General features: G+C 44.8%; 1 protein-coding gene across 1 annotated transcript in view; it reads left to right on the plus strand.

Moving 5' to 3' along the window:
* The window catches only part of LOC144120941 (ankyrin repeat domain-containing protein 27-like), a 25,980-nt gene continuing 10,793 nt past the window's right edge, over positions 1-15,187 (plus strand). The window contains exons 1-11 of the mRNA XM_077653764.1: positions 1-449; positions 746-851; positions 1,190-1,226; positions 1,365-1,438; positions 2,629-2,684; positions 5,529-5,597; positions 5,693-5,748; positions 6,674-6,830; positions 8,511-8,587; positions 9,437-9,602; positions 12,286-12,357. Of these exons, the coding sequence (XP_077509890.1) occupies positions 402-449; positions 746-851; positions 1,190-1,226; positions 1,365-1,438; positions 2,629-2,684; positions 5,529-5,597; positions 5,693-5,748; positions 6,674-6,830; positions 8,511-8,587; positions 9,437-9,602; positions 12,286-12,357 (918 nt within the window). The 5' untranslated portion in view covers positions 1-401. The remainder of the gene's footprint in view (positions 450-745; positions 852-1,189; positions 1,227-1,364; positions 1,439-2,628; positions 2,685-5,528; positions 5,598-5,692; positions 5,749-6,673; positions 6,831-8,510; positions 8,588-9,436; positions 9,603-12,285; positions 12,358-15,187) is intronic.

Here is a 15,187-nt window from a genome sequence, read left to right on the forward strand (position 1 = left end):
ACATGTTTCGCGGTCGACGCAATCCGTAACAGATGTTTAAGCTCTCGGAATGTCGGTAGTTTTTCCGACGCACTAGTTTCATTGTGTGTGCTGCATCACTTTCCCGCTGTTTGCCGGGGCGCAGCGAGTGCAGTCGACGCTGAAATAAATTCACCGGAAAGCTTATCATCAGCGTTCATCACTCCCGGACAAATGTATAACGTTATCAGCGCATGTCGTTCGCCGCCGCCTTGACTCACGCCGCTCAGGCATCCTACGTCAGATTACGAGCCTACGTTTCTGTTTGACGCTGGCGTAAAGCGCTAAGTCGTTGCGTGATTTGTTTGTGTGCAGCCTGGTGTTGACCGCTCGACAAGCAGGGAAGAAACAAGGAAATCTGTGAAGTTGCACCTCGCTAAAGGATGTCCGCTGACGACTTGGATTCTAACCCCTTCTACAAGCTCTTGCAGGTATAGTGTCTTGGCATATTTTCAGCATGACAAAGTGTTGTCAATTAGAACTGGTACGGCAGTGTTTGCACCTGAGTGCTGTGGAGCACTTTACTTGCAATTTTTTGATACTATCACTGCGGTGGTGACGACGCCCTATTTAGAGCAGCTTGAATTACTTTGCTAGATCATTTCATGAGAATCGCGCCTGTTTCGTTAATTATATCTGTCGCTCAGTCTAGCACGTTTCCTGTGTTTGTGTCTGCGAACAGAGACCATCACGTATTTCCTTTTTTCGGCTCTACCTTCCTCCGCAGACAACGTACCGATCAAAATATGAAGAAGCTCAAACACATTGCTGGCTGATATGTGTGCCACACGCACCGTCGCTGAAAGGGGTGAAAATCAACTCGAGATTTGTCGGTAAGTTGGTGAAAAATAAGTTTGTCCTGCCAGTAACACCTCTGAATGTTGTTTTCTCGGAGCTCGTATCAAGAAGGGTTGATCGCAGGTTATTGCTATGTACCGATGAACAAGACCAGAATCCTAATTAGGGCATATATAGCTGCCATCATGACTGGTGGCTCAGCTATGCCATTTTTCTGGCAGTCAGGTTAAAAGCTCTCTTTTTATCTGCATCATGAGCATGCATGTTTTCAGGGAATGGGCAGAAAACCCTGCAGCACAAAGAACATTGATTTAAGAGCACTGCATGATTTATCGTCTATAAATAATTTTTTTTCTTTCTGTGCTTTCTCTAGATGCTCATATCTTGAAGCCATCGCCGCTTTTCAAAGGGTGAGAACAAGGCTCTACTGCTATTGTTTTCCACTTTTTTATGTAGTGGTGATTTTTTTTTTTTTTGTCGGATGCACGTTAGTGTAGGTTTTTCGCGCCAAATAAGTACATTTTCCGAGTCTGCTATTCTCATCGTAGGCAGTACACATCCTGTGGGAACAATTTACAGAAGAGTGTTGAAGTGGATGGCACGCACATCCGAGCAGTTTCAGGTATGTATTTGATGAATTCGACGGTCGCATGTAATGTTGCCAATGGGCTGGCCATGTAAGCGAGGCATTAGTGTTTTCTTTTAGTGGGCGCATGTATTAAATGCTTAACAACTTGTTTTTGATGTTCACAATTAGTACTTGTATGATGGTGCTTCATTGTTAAGTTGTTTATACCTGGGTTCTTCAAGTGGGTGTTGAAGATTATGCTTTCGCTGCTTTGTATTCAACGATTTTGCCGAGAAAATGCCACCTCAAAACAGGGGCATCAATTCCATGCATGTGTACAGTTTCGAGTTCAAAGTAAGTAAACACCAAATGCCTGCCCATTGCAGTGGCTAAGTGGGTTTGGCATTTGATTCTGAGGCTAAGGTTGTGGAATTGAATCTGGCCCAAGGTGACCACATTTTGATAGGAGCAAAATTAAAAAGCGCCTTTGCATTGTGGGATGTCAGTGTATGGTAAAGAATCTTGGGTAGTCGCAATTGATTTGGAGCCCTGCACTACGGCATCTCTCATCCCACATGCAGTTTTGCAACGTTCAACTCCACATACTTTTTGACACATGAACTAAATCTCTGGCAACTACTCGAAGCACTGCCTAGCTAGTTACCGGTGAAAATAAACTCAGTGCTGATCTGTTGTCATTTTTGTTAGTTGCATGATACAGCCGAAGCATAGTCTGAGATCTGCTTTAGCACGTATTGCCAGAATGCTTAAATCTGGTTCATTACATGCTGTAAATTAGGCTGCAGTCTTTAAACATCGGTGAGATTTTATTAAAGAATTCTGAGGGCTTAGGCAGGCTCGAACGTTTGTTTTTGGTGGTGAAAACAGAGAGCCAAGTTTCACTTTCAGAGACTTTTTTTTATCAAGTATTTGGTAAAATTTCTTGGAGCTCAGGGAAATGCAGTGTTGTACCATTGATAACTATTCTGTACATATGAAGTCTGAGGCTACCTGTCACATGCACTATAGCACTATCTAGGCTTTTCTTTGTTGCTCATTTAGGGAATTTAATGATACTTTAGTACCAGTAAATTGGTATAGTAATATAGTAGATGAAATGTTTATGTCCCAGAAGTCAGCTCACAGTCAATTGGAGGAAACTGAAGCATCGAAATATGCTCAGGCTGGTTGCATGCACATGCTTTTAGCATTGATCACATTTTATATCTTTTTTTTCTTTCCAGGCTTTCCTAACGAGTTTAATATCAAGATTCTTGGTGAAGAGCTTTGCTACAACAGGGTATAATACCTTTTATCAGAGTGCATGTTTAATACTAGGCTTTGACTGCGCATTTTATTGGGAAACAAAATTTGATTTTCGAGCCTGTCGTTTTTTTTAGTGTAGCATAGCCCTTGACATCTTTTGCTTATGAACCGTGTAGCACCAATCTTCAAAAATTTTGTGGCTGAATTGAATGTGTACATCTGGGACCAAAATTTTACGGAGCATGAGCTCATGGAAAAAAAAAAAAAATCAAACTACATTGCATCTGAGGTGCAGTGCCTATGATTCAGGGCACATTACACTGTTTGCAAAGTGATGCCTGTGCTGTTCATACCATTCCATGCTGCCTGCTTGGGCAGTGAGAAAATGGAGCTTTTTTTGTCAGTGTCATGCTCTGCAAATTTTTGGTGTGCGATGTACAAACTTTGTCAAAAATACTCAGCTCATGGGGCTTGCTTCTAAGCTGTGCAGTGGGTTTCTCTAGCACTTTATAAGTCCTAAGCTTCTGAAGGGTAAGGACGAAAGTTTTGTATTCCTTGAGAGGTTTGGGATATCGATGATGCTAAGCGGGCCACATGGCACAGTCGTAAAGCAAATCAGTGGGCTGTGTATTTTTGACAAAGGCTGCACATTGTCGTGTGCACACGGCAGCAGAGGAACTGTTCTTTTTGGGCAGGAGCACTCTAACACTGCATATTAAGAGCATGTACATTTTCAGAAGTGGTTACCGTCATTGGTTAACGGCTGCGTTTGCAGTCATGTTTATTATGACTCGCGATATGAGCGACGAAAATGATGTATGCTGGTGAACAAGCACTGATATGAATTCATTCTAGTAGTTGGGGTTGGCATGCTTGTTGCTACCATTATGTGGAAGGTTACTTTTTTATATTGATGTGCAACTCCTCATTCCTGGGGTACATGCCCTTTTTGATTGATAGAGTATTTGTGTCATCTGTGGTAGATAACTACAGGCGTTCAGACAATGCTGCAAATACTTTTCTACTGAGTCAGCGTCTGCACAACTTCTGCCAAAAAAACACGCCTTGCTCTTGTAATAAGGAAAGCATGCAAGTAGTGCAGGCCATAACAGCTGTGTTTTTCAGATACTTGAGACATGAGTCACCATCATGTTGTCTTGTCATCTGAAAGCCTTTTCCGCTGCACGTGCTGCTTCGTGCTGAGACATTGCAGATGGCTGGGCTTTGTGTAATTGTTAAAAGCAGCCTTAGACGGTCACTTATTTTTATCAGATATTTTTATGCTGCCTACAGTGATTTCAGATTTATTATCTTCATATTGGAATTTAACTTATTATATGATGTCACTGTTGTGAAATTCTTCTTGGCAAAAGCCATCATTCTTTGATAGAAGCTGTTTAATGTTGATTTCAGTTTAGGAGTATTAAGACTAATCCCAGTTATTGTGATTAATTTCCATTTGTTCATTATCCACAATAAAGGAAAGAGTGGACATAGACTCAAGGTCAATTAGAGAACACATCTGTGTTTCAGAAACAATAGCACCGAAGCTCATTGATTCACGATTATCTGATGTGTTTCTTTTCTATTGTGAGAGTAGTCTGTGGTGTTTTCATGAAATAATTATGACTGGGCAATTACGGTTGCAAATAAGGTGTTTTTCATTCTTCTACTCTAAATTCGGTTTTGATATTACTCAAGAGTCATCTTATACCTAGGGCTCTTTGTTTTCGTTTCCATAATTGAACATTTCTATCAGATGGTGTAGCTCAATAACAATATAAGTAGCATAGTTTCATATGGCAGGTTTTTAGCTACAGTTTCATTTCACTAAGAACCAAAAAATATTGAAAGTGTCTTAATGACCCATAAGAAATCACCCAATTAGTCTTCTGTTATTCTTCTATAATATGAAAAGCGCCCATGTGCTGTGGGGTGTCTGTGCATGTTAAAGATCCCCAGGTGGTCGAAATTATTCAGGAGCCAGCTCTCCACTACAGCACCTCTTTCTTCCTTTCATCTCTGAGTCCCTCCTTTATCCCCTCCACAGTTCAGGTGTCTGCAGAGATGTGAGACAGTTACTGTGCCATTTCCTTTCCCCAAAACCAATTTTCTAGTACATATACAACCTGCCGCAGTGGCTCAGTGGTTAGGGCACTCGGCTACTGATCCGGAGTTCCCGGGTTTGAACCCGATCGCGGCGGCTACGTGTTTTTATGGAGGCAAAACGCTAAGATATACTGAAACTAATTATGCTCCTGAAAACAGGGGAAGAAATGCAAAGGTGCTCCTGTGCTGTGGGGTGTCTGTGCATGTTAAAGATCCCCAGATGGTCGAATGCACCTCTTACTTCCTTTCTTCTTTCACTCCCTCCTTTATTCCTTCCCTTGCGGCGCACGGTTCAGGTGTCCAACTATATATGAGACAGATACTGCGCCATTTTCTTTCCCCCAAAATTAATTATTATTATTATTATTAATACATATACTCAAATAATTTCATTATGATATTTGTAATAAAAAGTTTCATTTTGAGATTGCCGGATGTTTAAAAAGTCTGTTCAAACTTCTAGAGTCTGATAAAATTGGATTTTAGTTGGGTTTTACACGAAAATGAAATGTCCTTTTTATACTCTTTGAGTGGAGGCTCTCGCAGTGTGAAGTTTGTGCATCAAAAAATGACAGTGGTTTAAATTACTAGTATTGTGTGAGTGCCCACAAAACAGGAAAAACTGCTCGGCTGTTCTGTGAGAAGTCTGAATGTGATGCAGCAAGCCATGCACTTTTGCTCCATTTGTTCTGCTGGCTTTCTCTTTGCTTACATTGTTCTTGCAAGGTGTGGAACTGAGTGTGCGTGTTTCGCATTCTGTTTGTTGCAGAAGTTCAAGCAGTACAGGGTTCTTACAATAAGCAAGCCTTTCGAGGGAGCTTCATCAGATTTGGATGTGGTAAGCATTCCGTGTCTCGGATTCTAGACAGAGAGTAAAAGGCGAGGTTTTTTTGTCGTAAGATGTCTCTTGAATTGTCGCACATCTTTTTCCAGGACACAAATGGCTCGCTCAGCCCTGCAGATTTGGAGAAGTGTCTTTCCTACAAAGAGTAAGTGTGTACACCTGGGTTTGCCCAGCCTGCTGAGCCTGGAAAGGCATGCCCTTATTGAAGCCTGTTCTAAGCAGCTTCTGTTAGACTCTGGGGAAAAGACGATACAGTGCATGTTCTCTAGTTGAATTTGCTTCAATTGATTTCACCCAGTTCTGAGAAAGCTATGCTTGTTGATCATGCATGCTGCTTGTACATGCTGAGAAGTTCATGCTACTACTTCACTAAGTAGTTGTCAGTAGTGCAGATAGTATTTCATTTTCATTTCATTTATTGTTTCCTTAAAGGACTGAAGGCATTACATAAAGGGGGGCATATTGGTTTGCAACGGCAAAAAGCGATGTGAACATGCATAACAAACAGAAAAACAAACGTACAACTTGGGAAAAAAAACTCAACTCTCATAACAAGGGCTGTAATCATGTCAGGGTTCAACAGCAGGTGATACACCACTCTTCAAAGACAGATTAAACAATGTTTGCTACAAAGTGTGCTGAAACGAACAAAATCTATATGAAATGAATTTTTATTGTTAAAGAAGTGAGGTGTTAATGCAGAAATTATTTTATTGCTGTGTACTACTGCATTAGCAGGTTTGTGCATACCTAATAAGGCTGCAAGATGCTTTGCCTGTTTTCAGATTGTCCATCATGCCCTATGTATTGAACTGCTTAAGGAAAGGTGACTGAACTTCTGTTTGAGCAGCTCAGTTTGCTGCTTTGTTTGACTGAATCCGTATCCTTGTGTATGCTCTGCTTTTGTGAAAGTGACAGTAAAACTGTCAGTTTTCATTGATGAGGTGTCACTGCTTATGCTGCCACAAGTCATTGTCAAACCTCATTTCACCCCCACTTTTTTGCCACCCTGTGTCTCCATACATTCTGTTATGGTGCTTATCCTTCATTCGTGTCCTGTTCTTGTTAAGGTCCCTGGTATACCTTCGGGGCCTGCCCCAGCATGCATCACTTCTCAAGGAACTGGATAAAAAGCTGGAGAGCTTTTGTGGCACCTACATGATCTTACCTGCCTACCTGCACGACACGGCACAGAAGCTTAAGGATATTGTCCTTTGGGCCGTAGACGTGAGTGGAGTCAATGTTTCGTCCTCCCTTGCAACCTCACCTAATGTTTGATTGCAACACTCTTGTTACCCCTATGAGGGTCGAATTTGTTTTAAAACTTTCCCAGATGGTCAAATTACTTTATTGCAGATTTGAATGTAAAAAATGTGTAAGGTCGGGAAGAAATAGTAAACTAAAAATTAGTAACAGTATTTTGATGTCAGCATCACTCAGCACTGCGAAATGTTCAATAGTATTTCAATAGTGTGTTGCGGTATTTCTTGAAGAAACACTGGTCTACGCACAGCACTTTATCGCAGTATACACACATAAGACGCGAAAGAGTCATCGCTGTCGGTGTCAAGAGAGTGGGAACTGCGCTCGGCCACATCGCAGCTTTGCCGTGCATCTGAAGAACTCTAAGGAAACACAGTAAACAAGGAGAGTGAGAACACAGTGTCGGTGATAAGCAAGCTAAGAGCAGCGCCAATAAAGATGGAAATCAGCTTCCTCGGCCCCTGCAGGGTAGTGCCAATAGCACCTCTGTTGCGATCACGCGGCGAAACTGAAACCACAAAAAGGTGTTGCGCAGACCGCGCGACACACTGAAGCCAGAAATCAGATCTGTTTATCTCCGCTAGAAAGAAGCGCAATCAAATTTCAAAACGCTTCTTGTAAGTCCTAGGAGGCGGCAGCACGTCCCAGTGAGCATGCGTTGCCATTATGGTGCGAAATTTCAGACTGAGGGTTTAAACCGTTTTCGTACGGCAAAAACCTTGCGGGACAGAAAAACCGCCACTGTACATATGTGTGCAAAAACCTTCAAAAGGTTAAGAAATAGTCATTTGTTAAATTGATTCTTACATGCCAGGGCAACGCTATTTGACTGTGACGACCAGAGTGAACATAATATTTTTTGTAATGGTGTGATGTTTGTTTGTGATGCCATGTAATTTTGTGACATTGTTATTGGATAAAGGTGCATGCATGCATGCGCCTTTATCTTTCAGGTTTTAGCCAGTTGCTCCTTGTCAGCTTGTGATGCTCTCCATTAAAGCATGGAATTGTCTTTGTTGTGTACTATAATGCCTTCAAGCACCAGGAAGGCTGCAGATCTTTGGTTTAAGCTGTAGAGGTTATTTTATTATACTAGAAAAAAAGTAACTTGCTGTCATTGCATTCATGGCTACTGTCACAGTTTCATCACTGATGCCCTGAAACAGCCTGTTAGATTTAGAGATTATGTCTAGAGGTTCAGGGGTGATGTCCTCACAATTCTTAGCTGCCCTAGTGGCTCCATCAGCTTCTGAAATTAGGCGCATTAAAAATATTTTATCTTTGGAGCTGTTTTGATTTTGTTCTTGGTCTCTCCAATTATCTCCGTAGTTTTTGCAGGTGTCCTCTGCGATGGGTGATATTTACTAATAGAGATAACTGGGCACATAAGATTGTTGGCATTGTTTTGGTGTGCGGCTACTTATGTACAGCTTTGTGGCAGCTTATATTTGCAATTTTTATTCTTCGAAACGTCCTGAAGTAATCTGACTACTAGGTGTTATGCTAAATGTCAGTGCACTTTTATGCCTGCTGCACAGAAAATCAAAGTGCACCTGCACATTAATAACCTTGTTATATAAGATAGGCTTACCCTTGGTAGTAAATTCTTTCCTTATCGTTATTTTGCTTTGTATTTGTTCTTAGGCATTCCAAAGGTCTCAAGAACCACCTGTAAGCAGCTATGGCGCTACATTCCAAAGGATATCTCTGGCCACAGAAAGGTACAAAGGCCTCATCATGTCTATTTCAGTGCATGAATGAACAACGCGTGTTTTGTGTTTAGAAGACAATTTCGTCACATCCGGGTGATTCTTCATAATGCAACAGTTGGCTTTGTGTGTCTATGTTTTGTGTTGCCAAAATGCTAAAATCAAATACCAGTGTGGAATGAAGTAAACTTTGAGCCATTTGCCAAATCAGTGCCATTACAATTGTGGTAAAATTTCACTGAACTGGAGTACTTGAGCGAAATAGGGTAGAGAGCTCAGGGCTGTATCAGTTGTTGGGGATTTAATTAACTATGACATATAGGTTATCATTGCAATCAGAGTAGATTTTATGTGTTTATCTTTAATGCTTTTGTTTCGCTGGCCTTCCTTTTATTATGTCGTGCTGATAGTAGAGCCTTTTTTTAGTTATGACTTGTTATGTAACAACCGATGAGCTCACTCTTGGCCTACCCATGGCTTCCGTACAGTTAATGCTGGAGCTTATAATACGGTACATGTAAAGGCATTTGGCTAGAAAGACAACATTGGAAAGCAGAAGTCTGACTGCAGCTTTTTACATAGGTTCTTAAGTTAAAACAGGCGTATGCACGCCATTAAATATTAGTGCAAAGTTCCAGTGCCGTCGTGCTGACAGCAGTCACTAGAAGTCGCAAAGGTGTTAAATGTCTTTTTTTCCTGGAGCCTCTGGCTTCATAGAGGAGAGGCATGCCTCTGCCATGCAGTTATGTAAAAAAAGGCGGATAAGTGTTGGTGAAGCCTTGCCGTTGAAGAGCCATCTTTCAGCTTTTCAACTGAGTAGAGCTGGGGTGTGTTACGTGCTTTCTATTTTTGCTCATGCAGCTATGTGATGGGTGTGGTTCACCAGAAAGTGTTTGCTGCTGTGAAGCAGTTCTGTCGACAAGAAGATGCAGTGCTTGTTGAGAAGCTGCGGCAGCTACATTTGGCTGGCTTCAGTCCTGACCAGTTTGGGGTTCGCGAGTCCTTCTGCTGCCCGCTGCCTCGATCAGTAAGTTCACCTTCCTGTGCAAAGTACTCAAGAGTGAAATGCGATATCAGAGTTGTTAAATGGTACCTTAGATTGCGTAGGTGTCCTGAAAATGCTAGTCGGTTTCAGAGAGCCATGGTCATCATCGCAGAGCCGTCATCATTCAGAGCTCATGATCATCTCAGTTCAAATGCAATGGCTCTGCTGTGCATTGCAAAATGTCCATGACTTTGAATAGTAGACAGTGTGCTGCTTTCTGTGAGTGCTGGTCGACTGTTATTAACAACAAATGTCTTGTTGAGACTACAGAGTTGGAGCACATTACCTTTGATTGCAGAAAACTGTACTGAGGTTTGTATTAGTACCAGCAGGTGCAGAGCATGGTAAGTTGGTAATAGAGCATCGATTCAAAATGTGGCAAAAGCTGAAAAAGAAGGGAGTGCTGCATTTTCAAAGACATGCTCTTTTACCTTATCGAAAACAAATTCTTTGAGAGAAAGCATTTGATTTGATTTGGGGTGGTTTAACGTCCCAAAGCGACTCAGGCTATGAGAGACGCCGTAGTGAAGGGCTCTGGAAATTTCGACCACCTGGGGTTCTTTAACGTGCACTGACATCTCACAGCACACGGGCCTCTAGAATTTCGCCTCCATCGAAATTCAACCGCCGCGGCCGGGATCGAACCCGCGTCTTTCGGGCCGGCAGTCGAGCGCCATAACCACTCAGCCACCGCGGCGGCTTTTGAGAGAAAGCAGTTTCTTTTTTCATATAAGTACATGTTTTGGGAGCCATTTATATTTGATTGCCTACATATCAGGCATTGAGCAAAAGAAACATTAAAAGAAGAGAAAGATCTTTAGCTAATATAAATGATTAACAGAAGTACAAGATGGTCGAATTAACCACAAAGTAAATACATGTACACTCTGATGCTACTAAAGTATTCAAACTTGCTTTGCAGTTCACCAAAGCAGTATCCAGGCCTTCTTCTTACGGTCTTGCAATGTGGCCACCACTCACAGAGTCTGCCACGCCATCTACAAACTGTTCATCATTGTCTCTGTCTGAGTGCCGCATTTACAAACAGCTTCCGGTACTCTTTAGGAAAAGTGAACAGTCTGCATTGCGACACCTGCTTCTTAGTAGAAACAGTACAACATATTCCATTTGAATTCCCAGGGTAGTCTGACAACATGCATACTGTGAACGTTGTATGGAGTCGCTCACCCAAGTGCCTCTAACAGTGGACCGCGTGTTAGGTCTCTTAGCCTGCTTTACGTAGCAGAGACATGCAACTAACTTTTTATTTGCCTGTTTAGATCGCGTTGGTCTATCCAACAAGCTCTAATGTCTCCTTACGTCTCACCATTATGTTGCCTTTGTGCAGTAAACTTTGTCAGCCCCTTTGTAAGACATTGCACTTCGTCATTTAATACCTTGTAGCATTACTCATTGATGCACCTTAGCCCAAATTCAATGCCCATTTTTTTATTATTATTGTCTTCTTTTACTTCTTCACTTTATCATTTTGTGTGCCTCTGTCTCTCCATCTTTCTATCCCCAATTCCCTTCCGCACGCAGAGTAGCATGTCAACAAATTTTACTTGCCGGCTAAAATCTCTGCTTTTCATTAGAGGCTTCTCTCTTTGAAAACTCGCCGCCATGGTGGCTCAGTGGTTATGGTGTTGAGCTGCTGACCCGAAAGATGTGGGTTCGATCCCGGCCGCGGCGGTTGCATTTCGATGGAGGCAAAATGCTAGTGGCCTGTGTGCTGTGCAGTGTCACTGCACATTAAAGAACCCCAAGGGGTTGAAATTATCTGGAGCCCTCGGTTACTGCGGGCGGCGTCGTCCAAGCAGCGGTGGATGCTGCAGCTGTTCGGTTTTCATTGCGATGGTGTGCTTTGTATGCCATCTCGATGGCAGCCAAGAGTGTGCCGTTATATCAAATGGCAGCCATGATGCTCAAATAGCCAAGCCTATCCAAGCCAGCCCGTTGGAATGAGTGTTTAAATCCAAGATGGCACCTTTCACAGCAGCGGAGAACCGGTTGGTTGCGACAGCGATGCCCGCTCTTGTCAATATTAAGCCAAAAAACAAAAAAAAACAAATTTTAGGTTGAAAAACGGTCTTCATAGTGTCTATTTTAGTCGAAAAATCACTTTTGGACTCCACACAGTCCGAAATATTGGTCATGAAAATGTACATGTTCTTATGAGGTGCGTGACTGTTCCTCATTGAGGTCCGAAATATCGCGCAAGTCCGAATTATTGGAATCCGAAAATTCTGTTGGCTTCTGTAATCTAATTCGCAGTGTGTGATCAAGAAAGAAAAGATAAAAGTGTGCAAAAATGCTTCAGTAATTCTTACTTTGGGAGGGTCGTCTCTTCAGTTTCATTGCAGAGAATGACTGCTAGCTCAGTTTGAAGTTCCTAAACATGGCTTTCATGCTTTGGACTTGCAGCTTGTTTCCTCAATGTTATAACACTTTGTTTGGTTGAAACTTGCGGTAAAAGGTTGGTACACAAGCATTTTTTAGCATTGGCTTCGGTGTCATGTTGGCATGCAGATCAGTGATTGTTGAATAGGATGGTAAACATGTTTTGAAAAGGTCGTTTAAGGTTTCATTATATTTCTTTTCTGCATAAAACTTGCTGAGTGACCATTAAGTTATTCTTTTATTCTTTCTTTTTTCTTCATTTTAGGTTGTGGAGCTTGCATCACTGGATTCAAAGATTACTCCTCTGGAGAAGCTTTGGTGCTTGAAGACCACTCTGGTAAGCAACATTCCCTTGTTGAGCTATGGTTACATATAGTGCATAAGTTGAGACATAGTGTTAATGATGCGGACAGTTTCATGGAGCCATTTGCAAAACTGCATGCGCGGCAGGGTCTAGGTTTTTTGTTTTGTTTTGTTTTTCAGGCTACATGGTTATTCACTTTTGCCTGTCTGCTTCGAGTCCAGAAAATTATTTGGTGAAAATAGTAGTGTATGTATAGCCAAGTTTGCAGGTGCTTCATATTGTTACAAGTGGACGAATCATGAACGAAGAAGTGGCGGTGCGCGGAACGACGACGACGTTGGCAGTTGGTAGCTGGGCGCTCGGTTCTGAGCTGAGTGCTGGCCTTCTCAGAGCAGCCGCCATATAGACTTAGCGTCGCAACATCCCCGTAACATCTTTGGTGGAGGTCGCGGGTTCGAGCCGACATGCCGACGACCCGACGAGACGACGGGATGACTACCGACCCGGCCCCTCCGTCTGCGCCTGCCACGCCAACTGTCGTCGTAGCCCACCCTCGCGACCCGGGCACATTCTGCGGTACAGATGGCGTGAACGTCGAGGACTGGCTCTCGCTTTATGAGCGTGTTAGCCAGCACAACAGGTGGGACGCCACGCTGATGCTGGCCAATGTAATATTTTATCTCGCCGGCACCGCACGCGTCTGGTTCGAAACCCACGAAGAAGAGATTGCCACGTGGGATGCCTGCAAGCAAAAGCTCCGCGACCTGTTTGGAAAACCAGTTGGCCGTCAGCTTGCTGCCAAAAAAGAACTTGCAGCTCGCGCCCAAACGGCCACTGAATCATATATTACATACATCCAGGACGTCTTGGCACTGTGCCGAAAGGTCGATCCCAACATGACCGAAGACGATAAAGTAGGCCACATTCTTAAAGGCATTGCCGACGATGCCTTCCACCTTCTTCTCTGCCGGGACTGCTCTACGGTTGACTCCGTTCTGCAGGTGTGTCGACGCTTCGAGCAGGCCAAGCACCGGCGCATTGCACACCGCTTCGACCGCCTGCCTAACACAGCTGCCAGTTCCACGTGCGAGGATCTGCCGACACTAAGGCAGCCTTCCAAACCCGACAACGTGACTCGCATCGTGCGCCGTGAACTGGAGGCGCTGGCTCCTGTTACGCCCAACGCGCCCTTGTCGGACAACACCCTGGCCACAATATCCCTTATTCAAGCTGTCGTTCGCCAGGAGGTCGCCAACTTGGGCATGCCCTCCAGCCATCGTCCCGTCGAACCTCGGAGTGCGAGCCCCATCTCTCCCGTGGTCGCTACTGCTACGGCCCGCAACACCTTCGTCCCACGTTACACAAGGTATCGCAATCCGGATGAGTGGCGTACTCCTGACGACCGGCCGATCTGCTTTACGTGCTCGCGCGTAGGCCACATCTCCCGCCACTGCCGCAGCCGTTGGTCCGCACCTCCCTGACCTTTGCCCTACGTTGACCGCCGTTATGACTATGGACCCCGCCGCTTCACGCCTCGGAATGACCCACCCAGCGCCGAGTCCACACCGCCTCCTCGTAGAACCAGCCGCTCTCCCTCCCCAACAGCCCACCGTTCCCGCTCACCTCTTCCGCACCGCAGTTACTCACCGTCCTCTGCAGGCCGCTTCGCGGGAAACTAGCCAGTGCAGCTCCCGGAGGTGATGCTGCATTGGTGCCCCGACCTGAAAATCCTCTACTGACCCAGCCTTCGCCCTGTAATCTGCTCGACGTTTTTGTGGACGGTGTTCCTGTTTCTGCCCTCATTGACACTGGTGCCCAAGTCTCGGTTCTTAGCTCATCCTTTTGCCGTCGCCTCAAAAAAGTTCAGACCCCTGCCGCTTCGCCCACCGTTCGCGTTGCCGATGGCAGCACTGCTGCCGTCACTGGCATGTGCACTGCCCGCGTCACTCTTGCCGATTGCCACATCCCAGTTTTGTTCACCGTCCTCGAACACTGCCCTCACAATGTGATCCTTGGTCCTCAGCCGACACACCCTCAAGCTCCACGCCCCGCCTTCGCTCCACCGAGTACGCTCGCCTGCCCCCCGACTCTGCCGTTTATCTGCCTATGTCCCCATTTCCTGCGGTTCCTGATGGGGATTATCTTGCCTGTCCACTCGCCGATGTCGTTCTCTCCCGCAATGTTGTTCTTCCGCACCTCATCGTGACCGTCACCAAGAATAGCACCGCCACTTCTTCGTTCATGATTCGTCCACTTGTAACTCCTTACCGACCGTGGCCGCTGCTTCCTTTCCCGAGTTGTTGACGAAATCCTTCGTTCGTGCTCCGTTCGTCTCAAGTTCACCACTGCTTATCATCCTCAGACGAACGGCCTTACGGAGCGTCTCAACCGCACGCTGACAGACATGCTCGCCATGTACGTATCCGACGACCACCGGGACTGGGACATAATCTTGCCTTTTGTCACCTTCGCCTACAACTCTTCGCGCCATGATACCGCTGGTTACTCGCCCTTCTATCTTCTCTTTGGACGAGACCCCTTACTGCCCTTCGACACTCTGCTGCCCACAGCTGGCCCTGTCACTACATATGCGCGTGACGCTATCGCCCGAGCAGACGCTGCCCGCCAGGTTGCTCGACACAAGCTCTCCGCCTCCCAAGAGGCTCAAAAACACCGGTACGATGGCCTGCACCGTGATGTGCGATACCCTGCCGGATCTCTCGTCCTGCTGTGGCTCCCATCCCGTCGTGTGGGGTTATGTGAAAAACTTCTGCCGCGCTACACAGGTCCCTATCGTGTATTACGGGCAGTGACCGACGTAACGTATGAAATCACGCCGCTGCACCCAAAGTCGACGTCCGCT

The sequence above is a fragment of the Amblyomma americanum genome, chromosome 2 (genome assembly GCF_052857255.1).
Source record: "Amblyomma americanum isolate KBUSLIRL-KWMA chromosome 2, ASM5285725v1, whole genome shotgun sequence".
Taxonomy (NCBI): Eukaryota; Metazoa; Arthropoda; class Arachnida; order Ixodida; family Ixodidae; genus Amblyomma; species Amblyomma americanum.